Source organism: Anoplopoma fimbria, chromosome 21, assembly GCF_027596085.1.
Source record: "Anoplopoma fimbria isolate UVic2021 breed Golden Eagle Sablefish chromosome 21, Afim_UVic_2022, whole genome shotgun sequence".
Lineage (NCBI taxonomy): Eukaryota > Metazoa > Chordata > Actinopteri > Perciformes > Anoplopomatidae > Anoplopoma > Anoplopoma fimbria.
Window position 1 is genome coordinate 8,506,045 of NC_072469.1, and position 14,274 is coordinate 8,520,318.

At 41.0% G+C, this 14,274-nt stretch overlaps 1 protein-coding gene across 1 annotated transcript in view; it reads right to left on the minus strand.

Moving 5' to 3' along the window:
• Positions 1–14,274, minus strand: part of LOC129110483 (sodium/hydrogen exchanger 9-like) — a 58,246-nt gene that overhangs the window by 17,275 nt on the left and 26,697 nt on the right. The window contains exons 11-12 of the mRNA XM_054622567.1: positions 11,914–12,025; positions 10,905–11,058 (exon numbers count right to left, since the gene is read on the minus strand). Coding sequence (XP_054478542.1) covers positions 10,905–11,058; positions 11,914–12,025 — 266 coding nt within the window. The remainder of the gene's footprint in view (positions 1–10,904; positions 11,059–11,913; positions 12,026–14,274) is intronic.

Consider the following 14,274-nt stretch of genomic DNA (forward strand, 5'->3'; position numbering starts at 1 on the left):
TTGTGGTCAGTGAAAAACCACCCAAATTCAAAAACAAGATTGTTGATGAAGCTTTCAATTACTGGACGAGTCTGATAGCACTTGCTGGCGGGTCTATTTTAAATGCAGCATTGTTCACAATTGTGGAACAGAACAAATCCCTTTATTTGTCTTCATTTCTCCTTCCTTTCCTTCTTCCTCTCACTCACTCTTGCCAAAACTGCCTCAAGGATATGAGACCAAATGTCTCCTTTTGAAAACGCTGGTTAAACTCTTTCATGGTTGGCTCTGAGGTCTTGATGCCAAGTTTGGCTGTCATTTTTGGACAGCGCCATCTCTTAATTGTAGAGAATCAAGGACGGTATCTGCTGGCATAGGCTAGATATCTCTGGAGAATCTCAGAGAAATGTCTTAATGGTATGCGCACTAACATGACGACATGACATTGTGTGTTATATATGGCACTGGGCTAATGGAGCACTGCGTACTGCTGCACAGCTGACTGGAGGAAAATGGCCTGCTTTTGTACTTTTGTACTTCACCTCAAGCTTCACAGAGACAAGTAAATTAAAGATGCACTAAACCGAGAATTTAAAAGGAAAAAACTGTGACCACTGTAAAGTAAAACGGCAAGAGATGAGTGGTGAGAAGATGAGGTGATTGTATTTCTGTGTCTGCTGCCATAGCAGCCAGCTGGTCAGGATGACTATTAATCTAATCTGCCAGACAAATCAGTGTCAAACCACTGTCTCACGCCCCCCCCCCCCCCGACATGGAGCGGGTATATCATCATGTCTGTAGAGGCACAAATACATGTGTTGCAGCTGCATAAGTGGTCAGTAATAGTTGATCTGGACAAGGATATAATCACCTGACATTCTTCCACCTGCTCACTCGTCTGCTGCCTCGTCACCCTCTCCCTCTCATACTAACACATTCTTCACAACGCTGCTGCTGAGGGGGATATTGTTCTCTATATGTAGGTGCTGATGAAATTTTGAGGGCGAGTGGTGAATTATTTAAGAGTGAGGATTATGAAAGCAGCTTCTTGGTGCGTTGCTAGCGGGTATGAATCGATATATGAGCCCCCCCACCCTTTTTTTTTTTTTTTTTTTTTTTTTTCCTCCCTGAAACCACAGACCCTCTGAACAGAAGTCCAGACACATGGCCACAGGACACGGCAGACTGGACAGCCAGATGCACTGTGCCAGGACGCGCAAGAGGCTTGATGAAATATAGTACATGAGATAGCCAGTTAGAAAGAGGATGGGATTGTGTATCTGTGAGTGTCTATGCGTGTGAGACCGACAGAAGGGGGCCTAATTCAGACAGACCACATCTACAGGAACAGATGGCCAGCTCAAGGCCTGCCAAGTCTATTCTTCTTTTCCTCTGGGTCTATAGCCCAAGTCAGAGGGCCATACACACACACACACACACACACACACACACAGACGCAGACGCAGACACAGACACAGACACAGACACGGCAAACTTTCTGTGGGTGAAGTCGGACCCTTAGCTATAACAGTTTTTTATAGAAGCCTTCGATGCAGATTTGATTTCATGGACTTGATTTGTGTAGTGCCGATGCTCGGAGGCTTTTAAGACTGAATAAATGACCATCATTCAGCACTCACTCTCTCGTTTAACTTGATTGTTTTATAGTCCGTTAGTATGTGTCCATTTTTCTCTCTGTACCTCCCTCTCTTCGCTCTGTGTGTGCCCATTCTGCTGAACCATTGAAACTGCCTCTCTTCTCTCATCTGTGTATTGGGAGTCGGGTGTTTGGCCAGCGCTGTTGTTCTCTCTCTGGCCAATGATTTCCTGCCTCAAGAACAAGCAGTTGGGACCAAACAAGAACCACCTCAGGGAGCTTACATTTCACAGCACCGTTCAAAGAGAAATGGACAGGGTTCACCCTTGTGGTTGCAGGGCAGAGCGGTTCATCCTTCACGAGACAGAAAGAAATCATTAATAGCCCACAAAGATTGCATAGTGTTACCTTGACGGGTATCTGAAAGACAGGGAGTGGAGGAAAACACCAAACAAAAAAAATGCCAGATCAGTATCTTATGAGGCCGATGCATCCTCTCAAGCTGGGGACCTAAATGATGTTTCACAAACTGGGATTCATTATTTAATGCTATCATAAAGTCAAACAGGGCAAGATATACCAGTCATTAGACCTCAGACCGGTTGAAAACTAACCAAACAGGAAGTCAAAATGCATTAATTAACCTTATTACAGAATTTGTAGCAGATGTCCATTACATTTTGCAGACCAAATTACTCTTCAAATTTCTGCGAGGTAGAACAGTTTAAAATCAGAGGAACTTAGCGCTAATTAGCAAATGGTAGCATGCTAACATGCTAAGCTAAGACGGTGAACCTTAAAAAAAGCTTTACAAGAAAGCGCATCAAAGTCTGAGTTTGCGAGTGTGGACATTGGCATTGGGCCGTAGTCTTACTTACTTTTTAACAACTTTTTTTAATGCATTTGACATTTTACAAACAACATTTTGGATGAGGTCATTTCAAACTAGCTTTTTAGATAGTATAGCCAAACTTATTATCCACAACCTGACTGACCTTTCTTATCTCTTCCCCCGGTCTCTCTTTATCTTTGTGCTTTATTTCAAGGTCTCAGCAATTAACTTGGTAAGTAAAATGCTTTCAGGCAACTGGTAAGAATGAAGGCCAAAACTATGAGAAAAAAACAAAGATATTTTTTTTTGAGATTGATTTTTAAAAACTTTTCAGGCTGTCTCGTATTCTCTCCAATTTTCTTTCTGTAATTCTTCTAGAAACTGAGGACAGAAATTATAGAGGGCTAAAAATAATGGCTCTATAAATAAGAGGTGCCCATTGAGAGTGATTGAGAGGCGAGGTCGCTAGGCAGCTGGGGATGCTGGGTAAGTTGGATTCATTAGTGCACTCGGCTTCCAAAGAGTGGCCCCCACAATCCTCCCACACAAACACAAAGCACGATTACCTCATAATCAACATACACACACACACAAACACACTGGTGCAGCGTTGGGCGTTGAGTGTTTCAAATACACTTTCTATCTCTACCTCCACAGCTCTCTGCAAATTTAGCCCCATCAGTACCATCCATCAACCCTCATTACCACTTCCCCGTACCCTCAGAGGACTCCATGCAGACCACATTCTTAAGGTATTGTTTATCCAGCAGCGGAGTGGAAAAATATGTGTGCATGCGCGTTTGCATTTATGCATGTGTGAGAGAGGCACCCTGTGGCTGTTTTATTATTCATACTCATGCGTGGATCCTCTTTCAGCCCACAGACACCTGCCAGAGACACACACACACAGCACATACTGATGTTCTCACTATATTTTCTCTCCCATCTCTCCCCCTCTGTGGTGCTTAACTGAGACATTCTTTAAACAATGAGCTCCAAAATACTACTCAACAAATCACTTTGTATCTGTGTGTGTCCAATTTGCATATGGTGTTCATGCAAATTCCCTGGTTTTGTATTGAGAGTATCAATCTACACAACACACACACACACACACACACACACACACACACACACACACACACACACACACACACACACACACACACACACACACCCACGTGCACACTAGTGGGCACTTTTATAGCCCTGATGCTCTTTTTAATGGCCCTCCTCCTCCCTCTCCGTATTGACGTCACATCCATTAGGCCATGCCTCTGGGCCTTTTTAGTGGATACTGGAGCACAGGACTCCAGTGTACGAGACCGCCGTCCAGAGTCAATCTCCACCTGATAAACTCGCCGTATTGGCTGATCTGACAGACGCAGTTACCACGGCAATCTGTTCAGTCTCTCTGCACACTGCCATGACTATCAATCCACTTTGAGAGGAAACCCAATGAACTGTGTGTCAGAGGGGAGAGCAGTGTGTTAACAGCAGCGCATGCACTCCTTGAGCATTCACCTGTTTATTGTCTGCAGGACTATCTGTATCTGGTGCCACAACCTGGCGGGTTAATGTGAAGACATAACGTTTCACGTCTGATCAGCATCACAATCATAATTCAACGGCTTCCTCCAGCCTCCGTCTCTCTCATGATGTTTCCAACAGCAACATCTTCAACCAGGGTCCCACTTATCCCAGAAACAAGCCTGTTTTCAGACCCTGAATACAACACTTACCTCTAAGCAACACCCTGCTACCCTACAAGTTGCACTGAATGACTCTTTCCCCCTTCATGAATATAGAATGAGTGTGAAGTACATAGGCAACTTCAGTCTTAGCAAAACAGAGTTAGCCAGACTGGAGTGGCGACAATCCCTGGCGTAGACAGAAATGTCAAATGACGGCTTGGGGTCATGACGATTTAAGGCTGAGAGTCACCGCCGAACGAGGACAGGCTGAATTTTGACGGCAGAGCATTTTCCCTGAAAGAACCGTCTGAAATGTTAAAATGAAACTTGCTTCTTCGACACTCAGGAGACATAATCAATGGTCTGTGCGGCTGGCTGAACTTGCTGGGCTCCACTGTGACTTAGTGCTGCACATCTAAACCGCTGTCGCCCAACTGGAGCTGAGCTCAATGTAATGAGAAATGAGACTTAACTTTCAATACAGCTAGGGAGGGCAAATCACCCAAGGAGGAACAGAGGAAGAAGAAAATTGAGGAAGAGAAGAAGAAACAGAGAAAAGAACTGCAGGTTGTTTTGATAAATAACAGCAACAAAGTGCTCTGGGAACAGTATTATAGCTCCAATCCATCACCAGATCATCAGACTACATTAATAATGAATGTGTCTGTTAGACGTCAAAATTTCTGTGTACAAATCAGACTGATGCCTTTTGCTTTACGGGCCAAAAGTCACCTGACCCCCTTTATCCATCCCTGGGAGGAAAACAAAAAAAGAGGGATAATTTGTCCATATTCAGAAAGCTATTGTAGGATAAAGATTCCTTTGGAAGTCCCTTTAAAGAATATGTTACATTTTTCAAGAAAGAAAGAAAATCCTATGTTCCCTGTCGAAGTCCCAAAGCCATCCCTTGTTATAGATTGGTCTTCTAATTCACATCCATCTTCATTTGTTGCAAAGCATTCACTTGACTGGATAGAATAAAGAATATAGTAATGAAGAAGAAGTCAGGATTTAAGCGTCTCTCTCTCTCTCTTCCACTGTCTCATTGCCTCCTTTTCTTATCAGTAGGGGCAAACCTTTGAAGGAGCCATTCATCTTTGGAGTCCTTTGAAGTATCTTTCATCTAATCGGGTTGACATCCTTTTATTATGGGCGATGTGTATTTGCTTGGGTACATAAGGATATGTGGGTGACTTTCCTCTACCCTTCAGTCTGCTATGCCTATACATTAGGAGGGAGGAGGTGTGTAAATGTGTGTGGCCTTATTCTTGTATCACACTGTTTTCACAATAGGAAAAATGTTATCAAAGCTCTACAGGCAGATGGATGTCAAAAAGAGGGAGGGAGGGATGGAGGGAGGAGAGAGAGAGAGAGAGTGAGAGAGGGATAGTGATAAGAGGTCAGTGGGGCATGAAGGAGAGTGACTGACATCTAAGACATGGTTTTCCACCCGTCTGTCCATCTGTCCACTCAAAACAAAAAGGCCAGTCATTAGCCAGGCTCCAGCTGTTACATCTTAACCTCCAAGTCAACATTGCTCATACATGTGCATACACACAGACAAGGCCTACACCACCGCCATGACGTCATCTCGCAAAACTGCAAAGAGGAAATGGCTTGTATGTGAGCTATCTTCCCATACCGTCAAAATCACTCTCACTCATAGGAGTATGCAAATTAACATGACAGAACGTCTACAGTCATGCGGCTCCGTGAGGCTTTACTGCTTTTAGCTAAATGCAAAAATCAGCATGCTAAAAAAAGCACCCAGTAGAAATGCTAACATGCTGATATTAAGCAGGTAATATTGACTAGGGTAACCACCATAGTTTTCCTGTTAGCATGTTAGCACAGTACATCCTAATTTCATGGGAATAACATTAGTTGTCTGGAACAACCAAACAACCAACCTTGTTTCCATAGAGCCATGATGCTAAAGTGGCTATGAATCTACACAGAACACAGTATCTGCCCTTTTTTATGATATTAATTAAGAATGGACAGCAGGAATTTATGTTGGAATATACAACAAAGCAGCAACTGCAGTAAACCCAGAGCAGAGGCAGTAAGTCCATAGATACGTATCTACAGCTACACTAACAATAAGCACCGATGCAAAAAGCAAAAAGAAAACTATTGGTCTAAGCTGGGCTGAGGAAAAATAACGATATTCAAAGTGAAAGGGCTCATAGAGGACGTGACTGGCCAACGTTCAAAGCCTAGGGGCCCCAGACTGCTCACTGTGACTGGGTCTCAGATCTCCCCAGGGGTGCCCTGCCACCTCCAGCCCTCATCAAAGCCAAGGAGATAGACCGAGACTGAGAACCGGCAGTGTGACATTGTGTGTGTGAGTGGTCGTGATACTGCTTGGGCTTAGGGTTATATGGGCAGAAGAAAAGAAAAGACAGAAACAAACAGAACACTGTGGCATGGCATCAGTCTACTGAAAGCCACTGTCAATATGTGACAAATATAAAATATGAATCCACACAATAACAAGTTCTTTCTTAGTGGACTTCATAAAACAGTGTGTAAGTTGGCCATTATTGCACTTTAAGCTTATTCAGCACTGTAAAGACTGACGGAGCCTTAAAGAGAGATCATATCAACATGTATACTCTGTAAAAATTGACCGATCACAAAATAGTTGCAGTGAACACAGAAACAAACACGGCTCTTTTCATGCTGGTGCAGACTGGCAGATTGCCAGTTTCATCATGCCACAGGACAACTTTTTGCCCTCATACCCCTGTGTGGTTATTTCATGGCTCCAAGCAAGGGTGGAGAACTTAACACAAACACAAACAGCTTGTGCTTAAGGCTGTGAGGTGCACACACACACCCACAAAACATACTCATTATCACATAAACCACTTTTTACTGACAAACAGCAAATATTATTCAATTATTAATTATTAATTAGCACCAGGTGAGGTGCTCCAAATATTATACACAATAAACCCAACCACCATTAGTACAACTCATTGTCCAAAGCAGTACAATTCATCATTTAAAACCAAATCCCTTGAATTATCATATATACTCCAAAGATAAATTTACATTCCAATAGTTAGAGGTAACTTCTAATAATAGACATATTGCCCCAATCGAAATATTTATCATGTTTCTCAAAAAGTGTCTCAAAAATTACAAATTTCCTAAGCATCAGGACATATCTGGCTGGCATGTGACCCTTAACATATATCACAAAAAAACCCACTGCTCTCTTCCAGACTGTGCTGCACTGCACCACGGTTGAGCTTTCATCATTGGACACCAAAGTTTGTTGGTTGGTTGAGCTTGCATTTGCACTTGAAAAATATTAGACCCCCTTTATGTTTGTGTTAACATTCCTTTTTTTTCCTCTCATATTTCTTTGACGAATGGTCATAATCTGTTCCAAAGTTAGTTTTTGCCCCCTGCAGAGTAAAACCACCATTGACTGACAAGTGTGTTGGGTTGGTCAATGCATAGAAGAAAACGAGAACCAGAGAAAAGGAAAATGACCATTATACAGTTTCATGGTAAATTGGGATGAGATATATTAGTAATTACTATCAATTGCATAATACAGGAAAATAACATTTTCATCACTGTATGCAGTTTAGTGTAAATAATCACTTTATTTTGCAGCGGCATGATGAAACTCGCAAGTGTGGGCAATAATGTACCTTGAAATTGAGACTGAAATGGAGAGGACAAGAGAGGAATTGGCAAGAGGAGGAGAGACAGACAGTCTCTTTTTGCCTTTGTTTGTTTTCAAAGTCTGATGTCTGACTGAACAGTGAGCCGACTGAAAACAGAGGCATCATTTTGTTCTTTTACTACGATGTCCTCTTGTGGTTTGAGCCTTAACCATCTTTCTAAACATGAAGCACATGAATTTCACATCACAGTCTGACAGACCGCTCACCCGTCTCAGCTCAGATTACCCCTGTATGGCATGCATGCCTGAGTGATGTGTTTGCATAAATGTGTTTGTGTATATGTATGTGTGTGGCCGACTGGGAGAGTCTTGAGATAACGTAATAGTGGAACAAGCAATGACATCCTATACTGAAATGAAAATCCTTTGAGCCTTAGTAATACATTTTTAAAGTGGTTTGGAACTTTCTTTCTTGCTCTTCTAGGTTATTGGGTTACACTCGGCAGGACTGATAGTGATGAAACTAGCAAACAGTATGAGCCGCAATCATACAACATATGAGCACTTGTCAACTGTTTGAATTGGAAACTCAAAACACATACGCAGGACTGAAAGAGACAGATAATCATTACCATTTCCTGTCCTAAGATATACAGACCACCCTGCTTGACTGCACCCACACACATACACCCAGCACCTTATTACCTGTGATGTATAAACTTTCTTGAACAAGTTTCACAAAGTGGAAACAAAAGACATTTTACTACCTCTTACTACCTTTTTCCTTTATTTAATGCCTGCGGTGGTAGGTCTTTTGAGGTAGCTATTGGGGGTAAAAAAAAAAAAAGAAGAAAAAGACCAGAGTAATTTCCCACAGAGTACAGCAAGACTCCTCAACAAAGCCATTTCAGAGATTGAATGGAAGTTCAATTTGCTCCAGGTGAGGAGATGTAATGTATTATTCACTAAAATAAAGTCTTTCAAAGTTGTTTCTTGTCCCTTCACTTCATGCAATCCGATGAGGGAAGGGAGATGAGGAGGGAGTTTGGAATGGGAAGTGAGGAAAACAGAGCGACTCTCTGAAACATGACAGCCCTGAAGGCTCGACGCAGTGTCCTGTGATGGGCTCTGGTGATAAAAAGACTACTCATGAAGACAGCAGTGTCATGAGGCATAGCAATATGCAGTCAATAGAGGGGTAGTATTCAGGACAGATATCCACAGGTCCATTTGTATGCACATATAAATGCAGGGAGTATATGCTTGAGGTTAAACAGTAATATAAGTCAAGAAATATTAAGGTGAAGATTCCCACTGTGAGCGTGCCGGGAGCTGGTAAATGTTTTAAAAATCGAATTAAACCAATAAATATATTTGAATAAAATACCTGTCACATTGTGCATTTTCATTATTGTTTCCGCTGCACAATCAGGCACTGTGTGACAATTTAAAGGCCCTGAAAACCAGTTCACTCAATAAGCTATTACTATAAGCAATGGGTTCCTACTTTATTTTTCTGCTTATTTACTATTTTACAATTTCTGTATATTCAAAACACAAATTCTTATTTAGTGTTTTAAAATAAAAAAATATTACACATCAACATTTATATAGCAGCAAACAACTACTTTCTATATAAAGATAAAGTGGAGTAATGGTGTCTCGAGCAGAGAAGTCGAACTCCGTCCGGGTGTGTTGTAATCTGAGCCTCTCTGTTCTTTGTTTTTCTAGCCGGTCATGTTTGTGCATGTGAGTCCCTCCCATTATGTCACACTGGCTAGCAGTAAACCCTTATATGACGGGTACCGCTGAACACAGTGGCGATCCCGGCTTATATACACATATATACGTATATACTGTTTAGTCACACATATTTTACCTCGGTTAGAAATACTTGAAACACAAGTATAATGTGATTTAAAGAAGCAAAGTAAAGTTAAAAATCACCAAGTGTAGAGTCAGATTAACAGGCCAATCAGGAGCAAGAGAGACTGTAACAGTAAAGGCATTCATGCATTATTGTTTTAAAACTACTAATAGCCCTCAGGAATGTATCTTCCGGAGACAGATTTCAACAGCATTTGGAAGTTGCTGTGTGTAATCTGTGACCCTCCATTCTTACACAGTTCAGTCTTGGTGAAAATAGTATTTGGAAACAACAGAGCAAAAACTATTTAAGATGCTCAAAGGATACAGAACAAGAGTCATATGTTTGGGGACTCAAATTCAGTGTGCCCTGGGGGATATTAAAGAGATATAGTTTCTTTATCTGGTCATAAACGTTAGAATTACAATAAAATGAAGCTTTTCCTTGGCTGAAAAAGCTCTAACAAACAACTTGCTAGATTGAATTACCCAAGCCAATCTGCAATTTATCGACAAAAGAGCCCCTCCAGGTTTTGTTTCACATCACAAGCTGCTTCATTGTCTGTGTTTTGTAGCTCAGAGAGAGGGCATTTTAATGCTTAAAAATAGTCCAGGGTGTCCACTTTTGGATTAAATGTATATTCTTTTTTTTATGTTTTTACTTTTAATAAAGTTCAGAAATATCCAATTGGGCATTTTCACTGTTTTACTGACATGGATTTGAAAACCAGATTCTTGTTTCTCACCGGTGCTTTTATTTACTTCTTCTAATCTTCTTTCATAATGGAAGGCTTTTTAAGTACACACACTGAACTGCAAACCACTGGAGATTCAAAAGCACTGCCTGTGGCTGTCAATTATACCACTGTAGTCTGGGAATTGGATTACACTTTAATAATTTAAGTATCTAATTACTGCCTTGCATCCTTCACGCCATCACAGATAGTACGCAGACTTCTGTGGGACTATGTGTTCTATTTGTATAGCTACAGAGTAATGTATACATGAGTTTCTGTGTACAGCGTGGCCAGCTGCACACAGAGCTAAGAGCAGCAAGGGGATAAGGGAGAGGCATTATAGCATCCACAGAAAAGCTTTACAAAGAGCTGTTACATATTAAGTGGGGTGAATACTTAGTGCTAGTCTAATTAAGCTGCGTCTGTGTGTGAGTGTGTGTTAGAGAGACAGAGAAACCAACAAATGATGGAAAAGAGACAGACAGATGGAGAGACAGGACCATTTGACTTGCATCGTACTGACTATGTCCCACGGCGAGGTGGTAGCACTGACCTGATGTTCAGAAGGCGCAGCATGGGATCAGCAGCGGTACCCAGCACCAAGATGGTGAAGGCGACCAGCAGCAGAGTGGTGGTGAAGATGGTGCTCCTCACTTCTGTGGATGTGTCTCTTATTGCCAGGCTAAACGCTACAGCCCCCCTGAAACCTGAGAGCAGAGAAGACAATTCTGAGCAAACAGCGTTATTACTGCCATCCATCAAACCACCAGACAACCACCTACTAACCAATTATTTGAAAAGGGCAGGAGAGAGCTATCCAGTTAATAACTCAACAGATTACATCCCGACCATCACTAGCATTGACCAGCTGCTCACCAGCACGATGCCCCAAAACAAACTTCTAGATTGCTGTACAGTGATGACATAATACTTAAAGCCAAAACAATTCCCAAAGCAAATCCTTTACTGCCATGAGAAAAAAAGATGGGGGAGGTGGTGGCAGTGGGGGAGTTTTAAAGAATAGCAAGACAAGGTTGTTTTTTTTTTTGTTTTTTTATAAAGAAACCTTGTTATGTAAGAGGTAAAATGGGTCAGGTGAGCAGAGAAACATGCTGCTGCTGCACTTTCCCACATCACTACACATTGAATATTCCTTTCTCCTGCATCATCAAACGGTTCACAGCTTCAACCATTAGACACTTTAGTGAGGCGTTACTTTTAGTCTTCTCCAAAATACGCATACAAAAATAGAAAAGGCTGAGGGTGAATTGTTTAAAAAAAAAAACCTGAAGATTCTGGCGATATCAATTAATGTAAATATGACTTTTGATATTAGGGTAGTGAGGGGACACAATCTTTCGGCATCCTCACTAATGCTATAATCTTCAAGCACTAAAGAGAAATGAGTCATTAGAGTTTTCATTGGATGAATTAGTTTCTTGCAGCAAAAAATATTATCAACCCAACATTTATCAAAAATTTTTTACATTTTTATCTCGAAAAAGCAAAATGTTGCTCAAAGAAATCTGAATAATGTTTATAGGTATTATTAAGTACTGTACCTGCAAACATCATGAAATGCTGGAAGCTGCGAGGTATCTTGGTTGTGCGTCCGAGGTTTAGGAGGAATGAAAAGGGGTAGACGTTACAGGCTCTTGATACAAAGATGGAGAGCTGTTTGTAATAAGCGCAGATTAAGGAGAATACTTATGACTGAAACACACTCACAGGTTCAAGTACACTTCAGAATCAACATGTTGCCATGAAAATTTGGTTATTTTTCAATGAAAATCACAATTTCTTTGATCATATGAGAGAATCTGACAAACAAGAGACCTGTTTTTGTCTGCAGTCTTGGTTAAGGTTAGGGTAAATTATTGATCGATAAGGTTTTATATGAATTATATGAGATAATTCCATAACAAATACTAAAGTACCCCTTATATGAGAGATCAGGAAGTAAAAGTACACCCGTGAATATTGACTTATATGCACATGCACACACACACATAAAAAAAATAATGAATATTTGCTGTTTAAGATGCAAACACAGCAGTGTGGCACCATGCCGAGGCATGAAGCCAATCAGACTCTGCCAGCTGTCTCTGCCCTCCACACACACTTTGATGTTTCACATAGGATGGGACTGAATGCTAAGCGTCGTGGGCAGCAGTTAGCGAGAGGATATCTGTACAATTATCAAGGACATAGCTGCAGTCCTGGATACACTTAACATCTTTCGTCATACTTTTAGGAAAAGTTACTGCAGCCCCTTAAAACCTCATATACGCCTGAGTGCAGCCTGAGATCTTCTGATAGGTTATTGTTAGTGTCAAGGCTATAGGACACAGGGCTGCATTTATTTTATTTTTTTCAGATCCTCATTGATTTTAACGCAAAAATAATCTTTGCAGATAAATAAGCCTGCTTAAGCATCATGGGGGGATGTGATTTTTTTAGCTTTTCTACAGTTAGTCCAAATATGTCGCCTGGAATAATGAAAGGACCAATATTTTAGGCAGGGGACCTTAGTTTGACAAGGCGTTTACTAAAACAGAGCTCCCTTCGCACCCTGCAGTCAATATTAGATCTTACGCAACCTATGGATTTCAAAAAGCAATATCCTGCTCCCAAAAGCAGTAATTTCTCTTTATCAAAGGCCTCTAAGCTATTTGAATGGAGGTAATTAAGCACTTTCATCTCAGCCTCGTTTCCAATAAAGCCAATCTCCATTGTCACTGGCAAAGGCTGGCTATGGCGATTAAAATCTACAGCGTAACCAAAGAGCGATTAACAGGGTTGAATCACTGGAGTTATTTCATTTTTTATAGACACTTTAAGCATCGTACATGAGGACTTAGACCGCCATTCATTGTTGTTTGTACATCCGGGTCAGCTTCCAATAGGTGTAGTTAGCCAGATTTATTTCACTCCGAGCTTTTGTTATTGAAGCACAATTGCAGACAAAACTAAACAGGCTCAAAGCTCAAGTCAAACATTTTCTCCCTGGCAGACCCTCACACTGAACATAAGAGCGCTGGAAAAAGAATCTGCTCTGTCGACTCTTTCTCTGGCCCTTTTGACCCTCTGGTGGAAGATGGATTGTAATAATAATTGCTGGCCATCTGGGCACTGGACTGTGAAAGAACAGCCCCTTGGAGTGCGGCCAGTAGACTCTTTCCTCAGGCATACGCTCTGGTAATGCCAGCTCTACCGCAAGGACAACTGTAGACAGCAGACCGTTACTACCCCTCTGTTCCCCTCAGGACGTAAAGCTGACGTAGACAACAGCAGCTGTGAATGTGAAATATCTGTTATGATAGCATTACTTTAACATTTGATGAGTATCATTAAGGGTGCTGCTCACTTTTTGTTTACATGTATTGTAGCCGCATTGCATTCTGGTCTGCAGAGACTAAAGTCGGAGGGGCATCTTCTGTGAAGAATTTCTACCTGCATGGTTTTATAGTCTAAGTTTCTTTATGTAATGTCAAACTGTGTTAATCTTATATCAATTAACCATCATTTGTTATGATTATTCATTAAATCATTTAATGAAAGAAAATGCTAATCATCACAATTTCCCAGAGCGTGAGTTGAGGTCTTCTAATTTCATGTTTCATTTGAGAAATAGCCTAAAACTTAAATACATTCACAGTGAAATGAGAAAAGCAATAATCCTTAGATTAGAGAAGCTGGAACCAGTAAAATGTATATTAATAATATATGTCTTGACCAAAAGTCTTTCTCAAATAATTTTCTGTTTCTACATTTCTCTAGTATATGCACATAACATAAATACACTACCAAAAAAACTGTCTGGGCAAACAAAAGCTAATATGCTTCATCAATAGCATGATAAGAGCCTTTTAGATTGGATTTCTCCCTGAACGACATGGGAATACCAGAACAGAACCAGACCA